Below are 21,686 nucleotides of genomic sequence, written 5' to 3' on the forward strand. Positions count from 1 at the left end.
ACGCAGGCACATTCTTGGTCTGTGCTAGCACTTGCTGCTTCAGGGCTTCCACGTTGACGAGACAGTGAAGATTCCTACGTGCCACAGCAATGCAGTTGCTTGCACAGAGGGCGTGCCGTAAGATGTCGTCTGTTGCATGTTGATAATGGCAGGAGGCAATCCGGCCAACAAAGAACCAAATGTTGTGGTCCGCTATGAAGCATATTTTCCGGTTGGGTTGATGCTTCCTAGCACCCACATGGTAGCCAATAGAGACACACTGTTACAGTCCGTTTTTAATATAATGGTGTTATAGCCAAATTTCACCCACTTTGTAGGTATCCAACAGAAAATATGGGGTGATCCCGAAGGCAGTGCAGTTGAACACAAAATATTGTTGCGCTATCTGTCATAGGGGAAGAAGGTAAGTGGCATGGCGAGACATTCTAAAGAGTGAATTTGGCATGAGAGAAGCATGTGTTTAATCGTTGCCTAACTGTTCAACCACTGGGCTGCTGTGTTAGAAGACAAAGGTTCGATTCCAGCATTGGTCCCACAGAGCTTCGTGGTATATATAGGCAGATTTCACCCACTTTGGCGAAATGTAGTTGGAAACTTGAGGTGTGCACAGGTAAAGGTGTATGAAATCGCAAGTTTGTGAGAGACACGAAGTGTAGTAACATCACTTTGACAAACCAGAGCATGTAACGTTGCCCATGATCAGACTTGTGCACCTTACAAAAGAAAGGTAACCTAATTCTTCATATGAAGTTTGTTGCAGAGGCCAATTACTGCCCCACAAAAGTAATTGAGCAATTAATTTTACGTTACTTTCTTCCCAACTTTTATTAACATTGTACAAATACAGTAAATAGAACAAGCTGGCCTGGCTATTTCATCGAGCCTTCTGCAGCCCTTTGCACTTCGTTTGCCTTCACAGCAATTTTTTTGTTATTTGTGTCGGTCATCACTATTTTTCTCAAGAGGCCAGCAGTGACAATGGGAAATTGCTCAGTGAGCACGCTGAATGGAAGGAAAGGGGCGTAATATATAAATACTTTGCACACAATATTGTGGTTGCTCAATAACACGGTGCTTATGCCTGGGCATTCTGTAAAGTGCAGCGCTTCATTGTTTCCGTGGCTCTGAGAAGGGTCTCCTGGTGAGGCAAATGAAAACCTGAAAAAATGTTTCGTAGGCAATTTCCTGAAATCAGTGTCCAAATTGACTATCACTATCAAGCCATAGCAGTGCCGGTTCAAGTTGTCGGTGAAAATCAGGTGCAATATTTGGATGGGCAGACAAATGTACTGAGTACCAGGGTTTGCCTGTATTAACATGCTCATCAGCGAGGCTGCTGAGGGGCCTGACCAAACTGAAGTGCTCAAACCTGCATTGCCTGTTGCAGCTTGGTTCGTCAACATTGCAACTTGTTGCGTGTAATTGGTTAATGCAAGAAAATTAATCAAATTGCAGTGAGCATTACCGAGTAAAGAAAGTAATCATTGAATTACAATGTACACCAGAAACTGTATTTATAATTATGAGTAATTAATTTCACATAATTTGTCATGTGCAAGTCTCTGTAATGAATAATGTATTGAATGAATAGCATGCAGCTGTTGAGACATCACAATTTAAGTACACAATTGCATACTTGGAGAGTTAGCGGTTCTAATTCCTGGCCTAGTTTTTTTTTTCAGTAGTGTAACAAACACATTCGATTGTGCTGATGTGATGAGTCCACAAGCAGAGGCATAAGGTGGACACAGGTAAAGTGCAGGGCTGCCGTCATTGCTGCACCTTGCTACTCAACAAAAAGCCATCTGATTCATCTTTTGTGGCTAAAAAATGTCCACTATGGAACATCAGCCCAATCTGCCACGATTTTGCTTTGCCTGCTGTCCTGGGATTTATTTTGCAATGGTTGCACTCCCTCAAGGAAACTTCCACCTGCAGCATGAATTCCTAAATTCGGTGTGGTGCACTCAGATGGAAAATGCGACAGGAACCACGCACAATGCAATGAAATCCACACCACGTTAGGCAACCAGGAACGAACACTGCATTTCAATGGACCACCAATATCCGATCGATATACAGATAAAGATACAGAGCCTACAAGTCTGCTCTGAAGCAGGATGTTAGCGGATATCCACTAGATGTCCGGATAACGTCCACTTCCAATAAATTAAGTTCTGTGGACAAACAAAGAATGTCACATTTTGATCTATGCTCACAACCGATAAATTTTATTCACTGTATATGTCCTACACCATCAGATGTCATTACTAGGATGCCCGACATTGGACGTTATGTACTAAATATATGTACTTTCTTTGGTGTCAACAAAATAATGAAATCTTGATATGTGGTTATATGTGTTGCTGAATTGTCTCTTCAAAACGGCATACTTTTGAAAGTCCCCTGACAGCAATAAAATTAATCTATGGATGGCCCAAAGAGATCTATTACGTCCCACATCCAAATGAAGACACGCAGTAGATCTCGCAGTAATGTTGTAGTTGGCAAAGTTCTGAATTTGGTCGCCACGGATATGATTGAAATGTGCAACCAAGGTGGGAAATCTTTTTTTTTACAGGTGGTTGTGTCTGCTTTCCAGATGGGTGCTCTCTCTAAATTTACATAACATTTTAGGTTATGCTATAGAGACATCCCAGGACATTTCATCCTTACCATTTTCGACCCGCAGTTGTGCCTTCCAGAGGTTCTATCTTTTAATTTCCTACAAAGAGAAATATGCCTTTTCTGATATGTTCGAATTATAACACAATGCCATAACGTCTCCACCTCATTAATACACTGTGCTTCATATATGTCCTATTGGAATGAACCTTGAGAAGATTAATTAGTTAAATATCCCACCTGTGCCAGGCAGGTGATCATGATGAATGGAACTGCCCAATGCTCTTCCATGCCGTGATGTTCTGTGCAGGAAATTTCTCCCTTTTCCGGAAATTTTCAGCCACAAATTTAGATGATAGAGAAAAAGATAATTATTGCACAGAATTTTAAGATTGATGAAGCAAAATATTAGAATTATGCCTTTGAGCAAGCCACCACTTTCACAACCCACAGCACAGCCTTTTCAGTGCATGGGCCGAACTTGGGAGTCAGTCAGCTTCAAGTTCAATAGCCGTTGTTGCAAAGGAGCTGGTCTGGTGTTGGGTACAAATAAGGTGACATACTCAGAATCGCTACGAACCTGCAAGCCACCAGTGGTAGTTAATGTTAGAGCTGTGATGCTATACATATATGAATGTGTATACATAGCCTATGCAGGCAAAGTTCTGACTGTTGCAGAAGTCACGGGGCGCCTGTCTTATCGTGAGGTGCTTTTTACGTTGCGATGATAGAATGAATTTTTTAGAACTACTCTTTCAGGAGGGCACCTGTAGATGACAAATGAAAGTACCCGAGATTATAAAAATTTTTACTTTCGCCCAGAGGCGAAGCATCGATTGCGATAGCAAATAAACAGACAGCCATACGAAGGGTAGTAGCTTTATCGGCTGTTTAAACTGGTAAACATTTGCATACTAACTAAATTAACAAGCATGGTGTCAGCGTGCACAGGCAAACGTGAACACATCACACTCGATGACCGCGGACACTCGCTGTCAAAATGTGAGGAAGCACGACAGCAGCAGCGAGCGAAGTGACCTTCATGCTATTGCTTCAACGCGAACTTAGTGACAAGAACACAGCGAGCACACGCATACCCATTGGACCACAGATCTCCACTGAATGTCCAAAGGACGTCCTACAAACGATATTTTGACGTCCGTCGGACATCCCTAAAGTCCCGATGATGTACTACGGATGTCCATAGGATCGTCCGACGCAATTTCACATCCAACGAACGTTCATCGTACATCAAAATCAAATATTCGGACGTCCACAGGACCTTTGAAGATAACTCATTGGAGCACCAACGTCCTACAGATGTCCAGCAGAGATCTAAAACGGTACACTCGAACATCCCTTGAATATTCGGACGTCCAAGACATGTTTAAATACGAAGTATTATTATTGCATAATCCAGAGTACATCCTAAGGACATTTTTGTCAGGACTATGGGATGCTTCTGGGACATTTTACCAGTCGTTCAAAGGACGTTTGTGGGACACTTGGTTGTGGAATCAGTGTATCCACAGGGCGTCCATATTGATTATACGGCCCATTACTCAATGCTCCCATTGGGCCCGGGCCTGTAAGGTACTTTGAAAATAAATAAATTGCCATAATTGGGACGTTCCTCAGAATGGGCCCTAGCAGCGCAGCAAGCCTGCTGCAATTTACATACCATTAACAAAGTATGCTTGGCCTGGTTTTGTGATGGCTTGTGGGCAACGATGAAAAGGAACTGCATGGCTCTTCCATACATCCATCCCAGCGGTCCAATAAGGCGTCCAAATATTTTTGTCATGCAAAAGCTGAAGTACAAGGAGACAGGCCAGGAATGCAGCCCACTTCATCTCAAAGCACGTTAAATGAAGGCTGCAATGCAGCTAAGCATTTTGCACATGGTTCCCTGCTATGCTAAGCAAATACATTACATACAACTTGATAAAAATGCATTTATTCAAAACACAAGGACATGCAAGCCATACTTTTTTGTGCTAATGGCACCCGCCGTGGTTGCTCAGTGGCTATGGTGTTGGGCTGCTGAGCACGAGGTCGCGGGATGGAATCCCGGGCACGGCGGCCGTATTTCGATGGTGGCGGAATGCGAAAACACCCGTGTACTTAGATTTAGGTGCACGTTAAAGAACCCCAGGTGGTCGAAATTTCCGGAGTCCTCCACTGCGGCGTGCCTCATAATCAGAAAGTGGTTTTGGCACGTAAAACCCCATAATTTAATATTTTTTTTCTGTGCTAATGGCAACGAAGCTACAGAACTAAGTTCTGCAGGCTGCTGAATCATTTGACAATATCATTAAAATACAGCATTTATTTCAATAAAACAGTTACAGGAAGATCAATAGTTTAACTCTGAAATGCACTCAGCAGTTTTCAGTAAAGCCCATCAATACAAACAAATAAAACTCAATAATTTCATCACACACGCTAAGCCATTAGGAGTTATTTATGCCGCACCATGGTTAGTTCAGCACAATGCTTTGGCGGGCTAGTTGGTGCGAATCCATGAATACTTTGTTTAGCGCAAAACAACAGACACAAGAAAGACGACCAGGATAAGGCGCTATTCTCAACTGACATCGTTTTATTGCGTCACTCCATTATAGACCGCTCAAACTAGAGGAACATGCGCAGTGAGCACCATGCGGTGTAGCCACCAACATCCGATCCCAAGAGCGCACTCATGCGACAGAATCCAAAAAACCAAATTCAGCGTTGTACAAGGTTATGGAAGGCACACTAATGCACTGTGCCCCCAATGACTGAATGAAAAAAGCTTCCGATAACTCTCGGGCGGTGGTGTCATGGTTCTTTTTCAAAATCGTGGTATCACGGAACATGGGTTTGCACTTGCATATTTTACAATGCTGAGCCAAATGGGAACCTGTGCCCGTTGGTATGGATCGCTCATGTTCTCTAAGGCGCTCATTAACACAGCGGTCTGACTGCCCTACATACACTTTGCCACATGACAAGGGAATCTTATAAACCACACCGACGCTGCAATCTACAAACTTCACGTGGTTCTTTTCACAATCAGGTTTTTTACTTGTTTTGGAAATACGGCTGCACAACATTGACAGTTTCTGAGGAGCGGAAAACACTACCGGAATTTGGTATCTAGTGGCGACATTCTTTAGATTGTGAGCCACTCTGTGGCAATACGGCACAACTTCAGGCCTCTTCTTTTGTGTGATGCAGTTACTTTTGTGCCTCTTCCCTTTCAGTTTCTGAAGCAATACCTCCGAGACTGACGTCACCACCACACTTGGGTAACCAGCAGCCTGCAGCCTGTTTAACTGTGCAATGAAACTCATGTTCGCAGAGTGATGACAAGATTTCATTAAGGAAGATTCTAAACACATCAAAGCAATGGCGCGTTTCACAGTCTTTGAGTGCGCAGCCGCGTAAGGTAAAAGTTCCTTACGTGCACGTGACGAGTACACCCAACAGGCGTGGCCGGTTTGTAAGGATAGCTGCAAATCTAAAAACTGGAGTTTACCGTCCCTAGATAGCTCATGTGTGAAAGTTACACCTTTGCCATTGTCATTGAACAGAGTTAAAATGTCAGCTACCGTCACGGAGCATTCGTTGTTAGTCTGTTTTATCACAACAAGAAAATCGCCAACATATCTAAAAATTTGAACCGAGTCATTGTTTAAGGCACTCTTAAGAGCGCGGTCGACAAACGATAAAAAAATATTACAAAGAGCAGGCGCCACACATGAACCAATACACACACCATTTTTCTGGATAAAAAGGTTATTTTTGAACCAGATAAAAGTTGCACTTAAATAAAATTCAAGAAGGGACATGAAACTTTCCGAAGACAACCCGGTCGCATTGCGAAAATCTACCTCGCCACTTTCTTCAATGCACGTCATCACACTGCGAAATAGCTCATCATGCGGTATTGAATAGTAAAGATCTTCGATGTCAACAGAAAAAATGTCGGCTACTGAATGGTTGTCTTCCAGAAAGAAAACAACATAGAATTCCGGTAGTGTTAATTTTACTGGAAAGTGGATATTTACTGGAAAGTTCAGAGGTGTACGTCTTAGCCATGAAGGAAACTACTCCAGATTTTCTGCAGGCCTGCTTCAGTGTTTGCACACAGTAAAGGTACGAAATATTTTATAGACGCACTGGGCATTAAAAAATTTACTACAGGATCCCTTAAGCAATTGCAAACACGAACATTACTGGATAGTTCACAGATGCATAAGCAGTTACAAGACACTTGCTTCAACACAATACCAAGCTGATTTCATAGGTACTAGAAGTTACAAGACACCTGCTGTACTTGAATGGTCACAAACACAAATTTACCATAAGTGTTCATAGGCTTGAAGGCCTCTAAGCAAGTAAACAGAAGCTGAATGTGACCTTTCCGTAGTCACAGCCAAATATTGCTGAAGCCGTCACAGGTACCTTGGCGTCTACACAATTAACTAAAAGCTTGCAGCATGCTCGCTTCAGCAGTCATAGCCAGAAAAATGTATTATATGAGTTCACCCGTACCAAAAGCTAGGATTTCTGTAGGCTTGCTTCAGCGGCCACACACAAACACAATTTCATCCTAAAAATTCACGGGTATCAGACAGCCTCGATGGAAGTTACCAGAGGCAGAGCGTGGCTGTTCTTCCGTGGCAGCAGATACAAATACTTCACAGGTATCTTGGCGACTAAACATTTTATTAAGGCTCACTGCAGGCTGGGTCAGCGGTCGAAGACAACTCCATTGCAGTTCACGTGTACTAAGAAATTTAGTGGGGCATTTCTGTGGACTTGCTTGAATAGTCACAGAGACAAAAATTAAGCCAGAGTTCACGGGTACATCGGCCCATAAGGAAGACGCCACACGCTGGGTGAAGTCTTTCGTCCATAGTTTCAGATGCAGAACAGAAGAGATCCGGGGTACGCTACACAATTTACTAGTCATCCTGAAGGATCAGTTCCAGTGGTCGCAGACACGAAAATACACTGTTGAGATCAGAGGTACTAAGTTAGCAGATTTCCGTGGGCTTGTTTCTGTGCTGATCATCAACGAAGAATGATGCTGACCCAAAGCGACACCAGGCTGATGGCAGGAACACAGCATGGCTGTAAAGTATGCAATAAAAACGTGTTAGAAATGTATACGAAAATTGCTATCCATCATGTGCATGTTAACAACCTGCAAGTTCTAACAGCAACTTTGCTTCCTTGCGGCTTAATACAAACTCGTTTAGCTAACAGTTATCAGAAAAGAAGTAATGATTTCAGCTCTGCACAAAGATCATAGGAATTCTGGTCTCTACGTCAGCATAGCTATGTCAAGCGAGCAGATAACAGTAAATTATGTCGCAGTTTCGTCCGAAAAGCAAAGCCGCGATTGGGACAGCAAATTACCAGACGGCTATAATTAAGCAGATGTACGTACACGAGCGGGAAAATCTTCACCAATGCGCATGTCCCTGAGTTCTTAAGTTTGTGACCATTCCTTGATACTTCGATCTTATCGCGAAAAGCGAGCAACTTAAGAATGATCGGACGTGTATGTCCCTACTGGAATCTTCCAATTCTATGGCAACTTTCAATCTTGGGACAACTGATCAGTATCTTTTCTGCGAAAAACGCAGCACGGCTGCTTAGCAGTAAACTATTGTTTTCTTCAGGACATTCAGGAAGTCCGAACAAGATAAGATTATTTCGGCGCAAGCGGTTTTCAAGATCATTCTTGTCAACAAGTTTGTTGACCGTGTTACTTAGGAACAAGAATACGTTGGAAGACTCGGAAGGGGGAGTAATAACATCACTGGGTTTAGAAGACAGAGAAGATTCAAGGGCCGTTATCTTAGCAACAAGGGCAGTCACCTTGACTTCATTACTCGAGGAAGTTGTTTCCAAGGCGGCCACTTTTTCTAACAGAAAATCGACATTCTGAGTAAACGATGACATTTTAGATCGAAAATCCGCAGCTGCATCTGTGTTAGGTGACGAGGATTCGAGAGCAGCAACCCGAGATTCTAAGTTTTGAAACCAAGAATCGATAGTCTGACGGAGGGCAGAGACGTCAAGAGCCATTTTTTCCTGTCCTGAAAGCAGTTTATTCAACATTTAGGCAACTGAGGACTCGTCATTATATTTCCGGAAATTTTGCGTAATGAATTACCGGCTAATCGGGTAGCTGGTCTGGTCCCCTGTGCTTTATTCTTGGGGCCAGGATTGAGTTCAACGTGCCCGCTTAAATACAGACTATTAATAATACACAATGCATAAATTGAGCATACAAAGACAAGGCCGTGACGGTGTGGGTAGCCAAGAATTGTAATACAGCTGGGGGGTTTCTTGCGCAGCATTGCAAAACGTGTGGTTGCGAACCTGTCTTAGAGGAATGCGTCATTCTTGGTCGCAGTCGTAATCAGCTCACAAGAGAAATCATCGAAGCAAAGGCTATCATTGGTCTGGGCCATGCATGTGTAAGCTCACCTTCATTATCATTATCAAGCAATGAATTGGCGTATCTCCGACTGCAGCCACAGGCTGTCTGAATATGTTACCACTTGGTCACTATCGGTTTTGTTGCTTGGTTTCTTTGTTATCTCTTGATGTCATATGGTTTGCCGAGTGTATAAGTAGTCTTGTGTCACGAAATAAACCATCAGTTGGAAGTTAGCGCTCACTCTGTTTTCCGTTCCCTTTGATTACCCCTACCTCCTTCCTTTTTTGCTCTTCCTGAGCTGCGCTACAAGCCTAAAACAGTCATGACATACCAACTCGCCCAAACTGCCACGCTTTTGATTATAACAAGGTTCGACTGTCATTCTGCTTCAAAGGGAAGCCATCAGCACTTGGCATTCCCAGTTGGTTCCTGTCCCAACAACCACAAATAAAAAGCAGTTGAATGCTGCTTAACTTTGCTGATCACAAGGGAGCCTGCATGTTCAGCACAATGTAGGTGAACTCCATCGCCTCCACTTATGTGCTTGGTGTGGTTTCAGGTTCAGGACCTTAGCTCCAAGATGGACCACCTGGCCAGCCAGGCAGAAGACTCGCATGCTGTGCGACGCCTCGAGGCCAAGGTGCGCGAGTTGGAGTCAAGGCTCGAGCTGGAACAGACAGCCAAGAGCAGGCAGGAGGTGAGTGCGTGGCCAATACACAGGCCCAGCAAGAGTCCTTCTTAGTTAGTGAGGACACTTGGGATAGTTCGTGCATTGTCCCAAGCTGAGACACCTGGCTAAGCAAAGGCGCTCCATTGTCTCAGCCAGAAGTGCCTCGGGTTGTGACTTGAACTTCCAGCAGTGACGACGTGTTGTGTCTGTGCCATTGCGTCAACATAAAATGGGTAGCGGAAGCCCTTTTCCAAAAAAAGTTATGTGCAGAGAATGTTTTTATAGCTTGTGGGGTCCAGAATTTATTTTAACAACATTTACTAAAGAAATTAGTGCTGCTACTGTGGAGGATATTGTTCAAGTCTTTATCACAATTGGTTGGTGTGCTCTTCACCAGATCATGCTGCTGTTCTGTGCAAGGTCTTGTGGCTCTGCACATTTGCAGAAACAAAACTCGTGTCCTATCAGCTTGGCAGCTACAACATGCAGGGCAGTATGGAAACTTCTTAAACTGTGGAAACATTTTAAAACTGTGTGTCTCCATGTGTCTGAGTAAGAGGCAGCTCGCAGGACTGAAAGCACTCAGAAGCAGCAACAATAGCTCAGTCTCAACTGTCGCAGAAAGCAAGCATGCATTGGGAACATAAACTGGCACACATGGCAGTGCTTGCTTCCGTTCATTTTCAACTGTACAGCTTGAAGGAAGGTACACAAATAATGCTTTTGTCTTACTGCATTTGATGGTTTCCTAAAAGATACGTGTAGAGCGTAATTTTTCTGCCGTGACACTGGAGAATTATGCGACAGCAGCGCTAGGGGATAAGTCACGAGACGACGCTGACGCAACAAGCTTCATCCTATATTTGTTATAGGCATAAATTTGTTGCATGCTAATATCAGCTAGAAATATTTTAGATTTGCTTTGTTATATTCCTGTTTCTTATAATGAGGTTGAGTTATGCAAAATGCAAACTTGACTGCACAAAATCTGAAATGAAGGGTATTGTAGGCATCCTTCATTAACTTTCAGATTAACGCCACTCAAGCTTCCTTCTGGTTTCAGGATATGTGTGCCGGGTGTAATGTGTGTGCATTCTGTTGCTGCAGAGCCAGGTGCAGCGCCTGAAGGAACAATGCAGCCGGCTGCAGGAAGAGTCCGAGCAGGCGACACACAAGGAGCAGCAAAGCCTGGAGAGCTGCCGCAAGCTGCAGCGACAAATGCGCGAGCTGCGCGAGGACTGCACCGCGCTGCAGCACCGTGAGGCTGAGGCCCAGCAACGCTGCCACGAGCTCGAGATGTCGCTTGAGAACGCAGAGATGGACCTGCAGGGCACCAAGCAGGACCTCAAGCTGGCTTGCCAGCGCATCCAGGACCTGCAGGCAGCGCTCGAGGAAGACCTGGACTCTGGCACTGACGTGGCCGAAGACAGGTAGGCTGGGGTTCAAACCTAGTTTATAACGGAACGGGTTGTGACAAACAAATGGATAATATGACGTAGTCGTAATTCACCTTACTCGCCGCATAGCTCGATGCCATGGATTTGATCCCGACCGCAGCAGCCACATTTTCAGTGGCGGCGAAATGCAAAAACGCTTGTGTGCTTAAATTTACGTGCACGTGAAAGAAGCCTAGGTGCTCAAAACTAATCCGTATTCCTCACTATGGCATGTTCATGATGAGATTTGGCCCGTAAGACCCCGGAATTATTTTTAATTCACCTTCAAGTATTTATAAAAACTTGTGCTTTTAGATCTCACTTCAACGCAGCAAAAATGTTTCTGTAACCGGATGTAACAAACTTTTTTTCAGTTAAGGTAGAGGATTTACTGATCATTTAGCACCACTGAGACAATAATCTGGCAATGCACAACAATGTTGGCAATGACTCCGTGCTTGCTCGCGACCAGACTGTGCCAGCACACTGACTCCTGCACACAGCTGCGCTCCGTGCATTAACGGGCACAGTAGAGGGGGTCATCTCACTGAGTAGAAGACGAGGCACAATACATTAACAAAACAATTTTTCTCATCAACTTCAACTTTGCAACAACTCATTGCAACAACCTCCTGCAGGCAATGGTGGCTTTGAAGGTGGCCGACGGTTTAATGAAGTAATGGATTAATTAGCTTCTACCTCGCCTACAGCTTCATTACAGCGGGGTTTTACTTTATTATTACAAGTTGACAAAGCACACTGTTGACACTTTGACACCAAAATCATGCAAACTGAGGCAGCACGAGAGCATACCCTATTTACTCGAATCTAGGCCAGCCCCGATTCTAAACCGACCCCCGAATGTCCGAAGCCAGAAAAAATAAAAAGACTTACCTCGAACGTAAGTCAAACAATAAATTGATGAAAGCGTTCACAAAAATGAAAAGAACATTTATTTAATATGAATACGTCGAGCTCATTCCTCGTCATCATCGCTACTAGCCTCATACGCTTGCGGACGCACAAAAGCTTGCGTCCACGCACCCACGCATGCACAGATCGTGGGGCACGGCTTGTACACGTCGAAACGAGGCGCTGTCTCGGTGGACCGCTCCTCTCTGTTATCGCAACACTTATCTTCCTTATCGCTATCATCTCCTCGTTGCGGCACACGCAAAAGGTGTCTCCCGTTGCCCCCTCCAACGTCAAACATTTTTCTCATCGATACTTAGATCCCGCCCGGCTTGAATGTTTGACAGTGCCTCCACGGCTAGCACAACTTTCCGTTTGTGGCATCGCCTGTTTGGTGGCATTACGACAAGGCCATGCCGCACGCCGATACTTGGCCACCTTACTGATACAACACAGGTCAAAATGGCGACGTCACTAATGTACATCGGTTGGCTACTGCCATGGCTAGCAGTGGCTGCAATACTGACTTTTCTAGATGGCAGTAGCCATGCACCATATTTATCATTTTCAATTACAAACTGGCGTGTTATTTAAAATCCTCGAATCTAAGTCAACCCTAGAGTTTGATATATGATTACCTGAAAAAAAAAAAGAACTGTTGGCCTAGATTCGAATAAATACCGTATAAGACAGGACAAGCACGAACTTGCAACCTTGTTCATGGGCTTATCAAATAAGGTTAGTTGAGTTCACGCTTGTCCTGTACTTTTCGCTCACATAGGTGTAACAAGAAAGGGAAAGATTGTCATCCACCTGAATGTAGCACAAGCTACAAAGGAAACACATATGGGTTTCATAGAAGGAGCGCCTCGCAGCTGAGGAAAAATTCGTCCTGGTCTGGGATTAGAACCCGGCACCAACGCCTTTTTGGGGTGGTCGCTCTGCCATGAGCTAATCAGGAGACTAGCAGATCACAGCATGAGGCTGAATCAATCGACAACTCGAAGGACAGGGACGCAGAATATGGCAAATCAGTTGTGCTTTGTAGCTTCATGCCACATTTGTGCAGCACGAAGCTACAAAGCACAGGATCATAATCTTTCCCTTTCATGATACTTCCTCCACCTTACGCGATTCCGCACAACTGATTTAACATAGGTGTAGCATGTTGGGCCCATTTGGTACCGCATGATTAGGTGTAGGTAGCACACTAAACTGGGACAAAAGGAGAGGCAGGGTTACACATCCGTTGTGCTCTTAGAGAAAGAAGTAGATTTTCTGAGACCGTGAACTACTGTTGCGTTTTATAAGGCACTGGTCACCTCAATAAGCATCAGTTGAAAGTTAGCAACTTAGACATATGTCTTTGTCTCTCTTCTTTTACCTAGTTTATCTTATGCGACCTAGACCAGATTGACTGTCACGTCTCAGTTTGCACAATTTAATTTCCAACTCTATACAGCAATGAGTACTGTGGAAAGACAGAAAAAATGCATCCAGTACTAAAATACCTTACTTGTATCCTACAGTCATCATCCAGTTTTCTGGTCTCCCTAGGTACCACAGTAACGTCTGAAAAATCAGGCAGTCCGAAGAAACGAGTTGCATCCAGAAAACACACCATAATATAAATATTTCTCACGTGGAGAGGGTCAAAGACAGAGTATCAGAGAAACCCGGCTTTGTCAATGCACCGTTGAAGTAGATCTGAAAAAAGCTATTAATTGAGAAAGTTGGAATTTTGCCCGAAACGCGAAGCATTGATAGCAACAGCAAAATCTGTTAGACACCTACACAAAGTAAGGGTGATGGTTTTTTCGGCCATATAAGTTGCATTAACATTCACTTATTAAATAAATTACGTAACAAGCAAACTTGAACAGATGTCACTCGATGACCATGGACACTTGCTGTCACAATGCTGGCATGATCAAGAGCAGCACCAGCTGCGAGCAAACGCTTCGAGCTTCCTCGTGCTTCGGTGCGTCTAAGAAACATGATTATGCCACCTCCAAACAAGCATGCAAGAACATAGTGCACATGAAGCCACCAGCCCAATCTTTCCACCCACCGCAGATTACCTCCAAGACAAGGCGCAGGGCAGGCTGAAACTATTTAGCTTGCCAACAACTAAGTGTGAGCAGGAGAGCTATGAAAGTTCTCTTGAGAGAATATGATGTGCCGCACTGTATGCCAGTGCTACACCATGCTGCAAATGCGTTGTGCAACACCATAGCTGCCTTCGCATAAACACACAAAGGCAAACAGCACGGGAACTTTAGGATTATGCCATGTGATTAAAGAAGCATGCATACGGCAATCCCATTAGGTAATTTTTGACAAAGTGTGCAGCCATTCAGAGCACAACATTTTGCCAAATTGTTGTGAAGTTGTGCTACCGTCTTTTCTAGAAAATAATGTCCCAGAGAAGCCTGCTTGCTATTGTGCCAAAATATCTCTTGTTCCCCTTCTGTCAACAAGCCTGCAAGTTCCTTCCTAGTAAAACACAATGATGTATCAGAGGTTTATTTATTTATTCCATAAATTTTCGAAAGCATTTGAATATTGCAATGAACATCACAATAATTTTCACACGACTGAGTGTAGAAAGAAAGTTTATCGTTTACTCTACTGTTCTAAGATCACTTGATAGTCCTTCACAGAGGCTTCAAAACTATTTTCGCTTTGGTTTATGGTTTGTGGTTTGTTCCTAATGAGTATTTAAGTGCCTGACACAGTGGTTTTTTGATTGTCAGGAGTTCCTCATTTGCGCAAGCTTTGGCTTTGGGACTCAAATTGAATTCTTGGTGGCATTGTGCGACACAAATGTAGTTCCTCTGAACATCACTTTAGATTGACTGTTAGTACGACTTTTTATTTTTGGACTGAGCCAAGTAATATTTGCTGTTTGAAAGTGTAAAATGCATGCCAGGAATCTTGTGTTGCCCAAGCCCATTTTTTTTTTCTCCTCGCAGTGATTCGGACAGTGACAACGATGTGGACATTGACACGCTCCTCCGGAGGCACGGCCTGGGTAGCCAGTCGCGCATGTCCTCGGTAGGGGACATGTCTCCGCTGCCGGTGACCGGCGGAAGCAGCCGCCGCAGTTCGGCTGCCGTGTCACTCAGTAGGTACGCTTGCTCTAGGCATGCCGGAGCTGCTGAACCCTAACAGCACGGCACGCCTTCCCCCATTGCCTCGTTTGCTTGCCTTGAATGGGCTGGGGAGTGCCAGCCATGGCCTTGTGTTGGCAGTGGATGCCTGCAACCGCCTGCCTGTCCTCCACGTCCCGGTATGGCTTCGTTGTAATGTGAACACTGCTTCCACAGGCAGTATCTTACGCATATTGTGCTGCATTTATATTATGCAGAGAAAACGTCCCAATTCATACCACACGAGGTCAACAAAGATAGCGCTATTTTCCGGTTGTCAAGTTTAAATTGCTGAATAGCCAAGGAGAACCTCCAGAAAAGATGGTTTGGTATATGTGCCAAATATATTTGGTAAGATGTGGATGACACTCCTCCTTTGCGCAACAGAATTTTTGTACTACAGTCGAACCTCGATATAATGAAGTCCAATTTGCAGCCGAAAGTCGAGGTTCGCATGTTTCAGCAGTCCAAATAAAGATGCAGGTTCTTGGAACACTCCTGGCGTATGGCACCTTGTAGATAGCAAAATTACAAAGATAACCAATAAACCCCGGAACTAATAACACAACCAAGAGCGTGATGCCCGATAGCCAGCGGGTACGAACGCATTTTTCTCCATTACGCATACGGTGAAGAGCAGGTCTGCAGCAAGCGCCGCGCCTAGTGCTCATAGCTGCCACTAGATGTGGCCATCAGTGCCATCATCATCATGATTTGTCATCACTAAATATAAATAAAATTTTCTTTCACGAAGACATGGCAACCCATGGCGTAAAGAAAATAAAAATTATGCACATACCAGAGCTATGAGCTTGAATATTCTTTCGAAGAAAATTGGAAGTAGTATTAACTTGGTGGATCCATGAGGCCACCACTTACCATTAGAGCGCTTAACGCTCGCAGCCATCGGATGATACCGCGCTCAGTAAAGCAATGACGACGTTGATTAATGAACGCTGGAATATTTTATTTAACTACCCACAGAGCAATTCTATGCAACTCAGGTGGAAGCGAAGAACTCCGTCAGCTTCATCTGCCGCTTTTCAATATCGCAGAGCAGCTGCCACGAGTCAACGACATCTGTTGTGTACGCCATACTTTCGTCACCGTCATTGTACTCACGGTGGAGCAGGGCCTTAAAATTAAGGCGAAGGTCCGGGCTTGTTTCATGACCATGCCGCACTTCACTGGCAGGGACTGATCGCGCATTTCAGTGACATACGCCGCAAGCTTAGCCTACAGCTCCGGAAAGCGTCCACTTCGGCACGCGTCACAGGTGAAAATTTCGCTTCGCTGCAGTCGCCACACTCGCACCACCCGTTTCTGATTTGTTTCTTCGGCGTAAAGGATGGCAGCCCTCTTGAACGCTGCTGTGAACGAGTGCGAAACGATTAGTGGGCCTGGAGCACTCATGACGACTGGGGAAGCGTAGAAGTAGCACGTAGCCGGCATTCAAGTGGAATGCGTCAAACCTATGCCAATGCCTTTCAACAGAGAAAGTAATCCGCGAGCGGTGTCTGCTCTTCCATGAACTACCGATACTCCCCGCAAGCGCCGCCATTCTGAGGGTGCCGCCGCAAATGGGAACAGCGGCGCTTCCATCAACTATCGACACCCCCCCATGAGTGTTGCGTGCACTGTAAAACTCTCATAAATGTTGAAAAACCCTTCCGAAAAGCGAAAAAGCACACGGGATAGCGAAAAGATACCGGTAGGGCCATAGAGCAAACATAAAATTGTAACTATGTTGTAGCTCCCGTTGGTGTCGCTTTTTAGCCGGGCCATGTTTTGGCTTCGATTTTAAGTCGACCCCCCCAACTTCAGACTTCCAAACTTAAAAAAAGTGCTCGACTTACAATCGTGTAAATACAGTAACCAACTGAGAAAACGTGCCCAACGACCGCTGTTCGTAAACTTACTTCCGGTTGACGCTTTCCCGTTCCAACAGGCCGGTGACGTCATAGCGTGACGCGTTCCGGAACTTCTGAAGCACTCCGGCTAGCACTACATGAGCGCGTCTTCTGCGGGTTTCATACGTACACGATAGATGGTGCAGCGGCATGTTCTGCTCCACGTATTGAAGTGCGCCGGGAAAATTTGAGCATTAAAGGGCGCATGCAAATCGCTGTATGCCCGGCTAAAGTTTTCGTCTGCCTGTCAAGGAGGCTCCTGGTACGTGCGTGCGATGCGCAAGGACTTCGTTAAATCGGAAGTGCAGGATAAAGTGACCTCGTTAAATCGCGAAAAAAAATACATGGTTTTCAATGGGGCAGAGATTGGGAAAAATAAAAAGTCCGTTATTTCGAGAATTTCGTTAAATTGAGGTTCGTTATATCGAGGTTCGACTGTACTATGTGGTTAACGGTGCACACAGTGCTGCCAGGAAATTTTGAGCAAGACTGCTCCAGAATTTCAAGTGCATCCACGGTTGTGGTTGCGTCTTGTTTACCGTAGGGATCACAGCTGTTTGAACACTGTCAATGAAAGCATCAAAATTGGGTGGCTTTGGTTTGTAACGGGCTGCCTTGTATTGTGTAGACAGTAATTCGAACCTATAGTGTTACATTATTATGAAGAGATGTTTCTGCACCACGTGCGCTCTCCTATGCACACGTGATGTGTACTCTCCTATGTCAAATGAACTGACATGCACCAGATTGGTATTAAATTAACAAGTCTCCTGTGCAATACATTTATATGTGTATGCTTATATATAATTTATATACATGCTCTATATCTGATAGCACCATTCTAATCTTCTAGTATGAATTACAATACAGTCTGTGCTTGTTACAATGGACCTGCGTACAACAGACTTTCAGATATAGCGGACCATATTTCAACCTTATTTGTTCTACATATTTTGTTAACGTAACAAAATTCGCTCTTAGTGAACTGTGATACAACAGACTATTGGCTACAGTGGACGAAATTAGCGTCAATTTTTTTCAATATTGGGCATATAAAGCATACTTTTGCAGTGTCGACACGGGCTGACAGCTGACTTGCGAGGGTCAGCCGACGATCGTGGCTGAATATTGCCCACACGAAAGAGGAAGGCAGGGCAGAAACGCACCGTCTTCTTTTGTGCATGAGGCACCGGGGAAGGCAAGAGAGGGAGGGGTTCTACTCCGGCGGCTGCTGCTTACGGCATGTCAACACTGCCGCCATATCTTGAAAGCGAACTGTGATGTGGACAAAGTGCACAAAGTGCCGGTAGCTTCGTATGCACTGTGTTTAGTTCACATTGAAGCGAGAGACAGCACAAAGGTCAATACACTCGCTGCTGCTGCTGCGCTTCTTCACTCCAATGTATTGACAGCAACTTTCCGCGGTTATCGAGTGAGATAAAACTACTGTCCTTACTTTGCATAACTGTCTACTAATTTGCTATCGCAATCGATGCTTTGCCTTTCGGGCGAAGCCGAGACCTTTTTATTGTTTGTTTTTTACTTTGGACGTTCGTCACTCACTCTTTGCAATAACGTTGTTAGACATCACGACGAATGTTTCGGAAGTGAGGCGTTTTGGATATTATCGACTTCGGACAAAATGGACGTTTGTTGTCAGACTATCAGGGTTCGTTGTATTGAGAGTCATCTATAATTTGTAATTATACAGGTGCCAAATTATCAAGCTTTTACTGAAGTAATAATTTTTCAACACAAAAGGGAATTGTGCCTTGCCAGAAAATGTGCGTTATATGCATAATCATACCGAATATGCAATCACTATGCTGCATATTTACTATTTATACTTAACTGCAAGAAATAATACCAATATAGCAAGTTATACAGTAGAACCTCATTTAATCCTGTTATGTATGATTTTCCGACACCAACATTCATGATCGAGAACATAATGTGACCCAATACAGATACGCTTATTTTTTTGCCAATTCATACATTCCCAAAAAAACAAGGATCTTTTGTCACAAACGTTCAGTAAATCGCCAAACTGCGATATGATATGTTTTTCGGCCGCTAGACCCCTTGTAAACAAGAAAACGTCTGAGGCATGTGTGATCGAGAACAGTAGCCGTCTGCAGCAGCAGCTTCCCCGCGATTCGCGCCCGCCCGTATCACAGGAAAATGCTGGTGCGCACTCAGTTCCTCATTCTGGTACCAACAAATCTCCTCCTGGGTTAATGCGCATTCACAACTACCACCACCAACCTTATTGCGAAGAGCAGCTTCACTTATCTGTTTCACAGCGCGTGGGCCTTAGTGCTACTGGGAACTTACTGCACGCATTTAACAGGCAGTGACCAAAATTCGCCACTGTTCCCTGCTGCAGGCGGCGCAAAGGCAGCGTCGTGTATTGCTCTGGGGGAATCGTAGGCATCGTATTCCGGTGTTGCCCACCAGCTCGATTTCGTTTATATTATTCATCACAGTCCTAAAACACTACACAGTTGTAAAATGACAACATGCGTCTCGGGTCGCTGAGATGCCCTACGGCTCGACACGCATTCATCGCTGTTGCATGCCACAACGGCGGCAGATCAAAACTTCCTACCAAAATGCTCTACTCGAAGAAGCTCGAATTGGAGAAGCGCAAATGTGAGCTTGCCACAGTTGCAAAGAGGACAACACGCGTCACTGGGGCTCGAGCCCCAGCAACACGACTCGTGTCGGCTTTTCATGCTGCAACGATTCGCATAATGCTTGACATTATGTAATTGTCAACTACAGATGAGTCTGTCGATATTTAGTGACTTGCAGTCGTACGTTTTCTCGGTTAGTATGTTCTTTTCTCGCATTTTCTAAAAGATATGTATGATTGAGGTTCTGCTATAAGGAAAACTCGCCTTGTGCTTTATTTGTAGCTTCCTGCTACGCTCGGATGAATGACAATTTTCTCTTTTCCTGAACCTTGCCCCGCCTTGCGGGCTTCCACAGAACTTGTTTGCCATGTTCAGTGTCCCTGTGCTTCAAGTTGTCGAATAATTTCACCACACTCCGCAATCTACTTGCTTGCTGGTTAACTCAGGTTGTAGAGTGACCATCCGAGAAGGGTGTTGGTCCTGGGCTTCATCCCAAGACCAGCACAAATTTTTCTTCAGCTTCAAAGCTTTCTTTCTTCCTTATACTCGGTTCCACACATAGCACTCAATGCTGTGGAGGCCAGAGAGACTTCTTGCAGTGGCTTCATTTGTGCTTGGATATAGTTCGAAGTTTTTTTACCGCAATTTTGCGTAACTGTTTTTTTTATAGGCTCAGTATTGAATGAAACAAGTTTTAATCCTTCGAAACAAACACACTGTGGTATACGGCTGCTAATGTGTTGTTTTACATCGCTTTTTATTTTTGTCATCCTTTTGGGGTTCACTATTTCCAAACTGTCGCAAGGAGCCTCACATGCATGCTCGCACAAGAGAATGCTGTTGGCACACAGCGAGGCATGGACGAAATGCGTGAAGTGATAGCTTTTCTTGACCGACCTTCTTGCATAGCTTCCACAGCGTTGACTGCTATGTATGGAATGGAGTACTATAGGTTTCCAAAACTCAAGTAAATGCTATATTAAAAATACTGGGGCATTCAATCATATTTTACTGCTGCAGCAGCTAAGAGCTCACAAATGTACACCTTCTAGAATGGTAAACATAGCAGCTCAGAATTTGGGCATCTTGATATAATCAGGCTAATTCCCTGGCGCAGCAGAGATAGTGATCTATTTTAGTGAGAAGTGAGACGTTTAATAATAGGATCCTGTTATAATAGTGCTGAGTATGGAATTTGAGTACCCAAGCTGTTCAGACTTATTGAGAGCCAGGAACACTATTCAGTAACATTCATTGTGTGGTGGCCCTTCGCAAAACGAGTGCCTGGAAGACAATATTTTTGCGCCATATTAACACCTGCACATTCTCCATGAAAAATCCGTTCTTGCCTTCAACTCAGTGTGTCAGTACTAAGAACCTGTATGCATTTTTCGGATGCTTGTAGCATGTCTAACAAGTGTGTCATGGTCTTGCTGAATTTCAAAAGTGTTCTGTTGTAAAATTTGCATGTACTAGTCCAATAATTATTTGCTTTCAGTACTGTCCTGAAACAAATTACACAGAATTTATTGAGCCTTTTCACTGTGTGGTCTGTTCAGCTATTCTGCTAGAAATCATGTGATTATTCGGCTGCATACGATAGCATTCTAGCCTAATAGCTTGAGCATTTCTGCCTTTGTCATACTATTGTAGTTTGTAGTAATGTGCATTTGGCTGATCAGTCAGTTAGGTACTTGCGCACATCTCTAGGAAGATTGACATTTCGCTGCTCTATACAAAGTCATAATGCTTAAATTTGGCCCTAGAATCAGCAGCTGTTTTCAGGCTACCTAGTATGCCGTAACGGTGATGCCACTTACTAGGCATATTTCTCTGGGTGCCTCATATTGGTGCTGCCATGCCACAAAACATAAGTTTCGTAAGTAACCGGCCATTTTGTTAC

At 44.2% G+C, this 21,686-nt stretch overlaps 1 protein-coding gene and 1 long non-coding RNA gene across 2 annotated transcripts; one reads left to right on the forward strand and one right to left on the reverse strand.

Moving 5' to 3' along the window:
• Positions 1-7,319: 7,319 nt before the first annotated feature.
• Positions 7,320-9,630, reverse strand: LOC140216824 (uncharacterized). Its single transcript, XR_011893517.1, has 2 exons — positions 9,542-9,630; positions 7,320-7,746 (listed from the first exon to the last, which is right to left on the reverse strand). It is a non-coding gene; the product is annotated as an uncharacterized lncRNA (long non-coding RNA).
• On the forward strand, positions 9,555-15,961 carry LOC140216823 (uncharacterized). The gene is made up of 2 exons (XM_072287398.1): positions 9,555-11,167; positions 15,061-15,961. Exons 1-2 carry the CDS (start codon positions 10,956-10,958, stop codon positions 15,254-15,256), a joined length of 408 nt encoding a protein of 135 aa, XP_072143499.1. The 5' UTR covers positions 9,555-10,955; the 3' UTR covers positions 15,257-15,961.
• Positions 15,962-21,686: the final 5,725 nt, after the last annotated feature.

The sequence above is a fragment of the Dermacentor andersoni genome, chromosome 3 (genome assembly GCF_023375885.2).
Source record: "Dermacentor andersoni chromosome 3, qqDerAnde1_hic_scaffold, whole genome shotgun sequence".
NCBI lineage: Eukaryota > Metazoa > Arthropoda > Arachnida > Ixodida > Ixodidae > Dermacentor > Dermacentor andersoni.

Coding starts and splice junctions, on each gene's coding strand:
- LOC140216823 (XM_072287398.1), top strand. CDS start 10,956: ATGCGCGAGCTGCGCGAGGACTGCACCGCGCTGCAGCACCGTGAGGCT. Junction 11,168..15,060: donor ACTGACGTGGCCGAAGACAG/GTAGGCTGGGGT, acceptor TTCTCCTCGCAG/TGATTCGGACAGTGACAACG.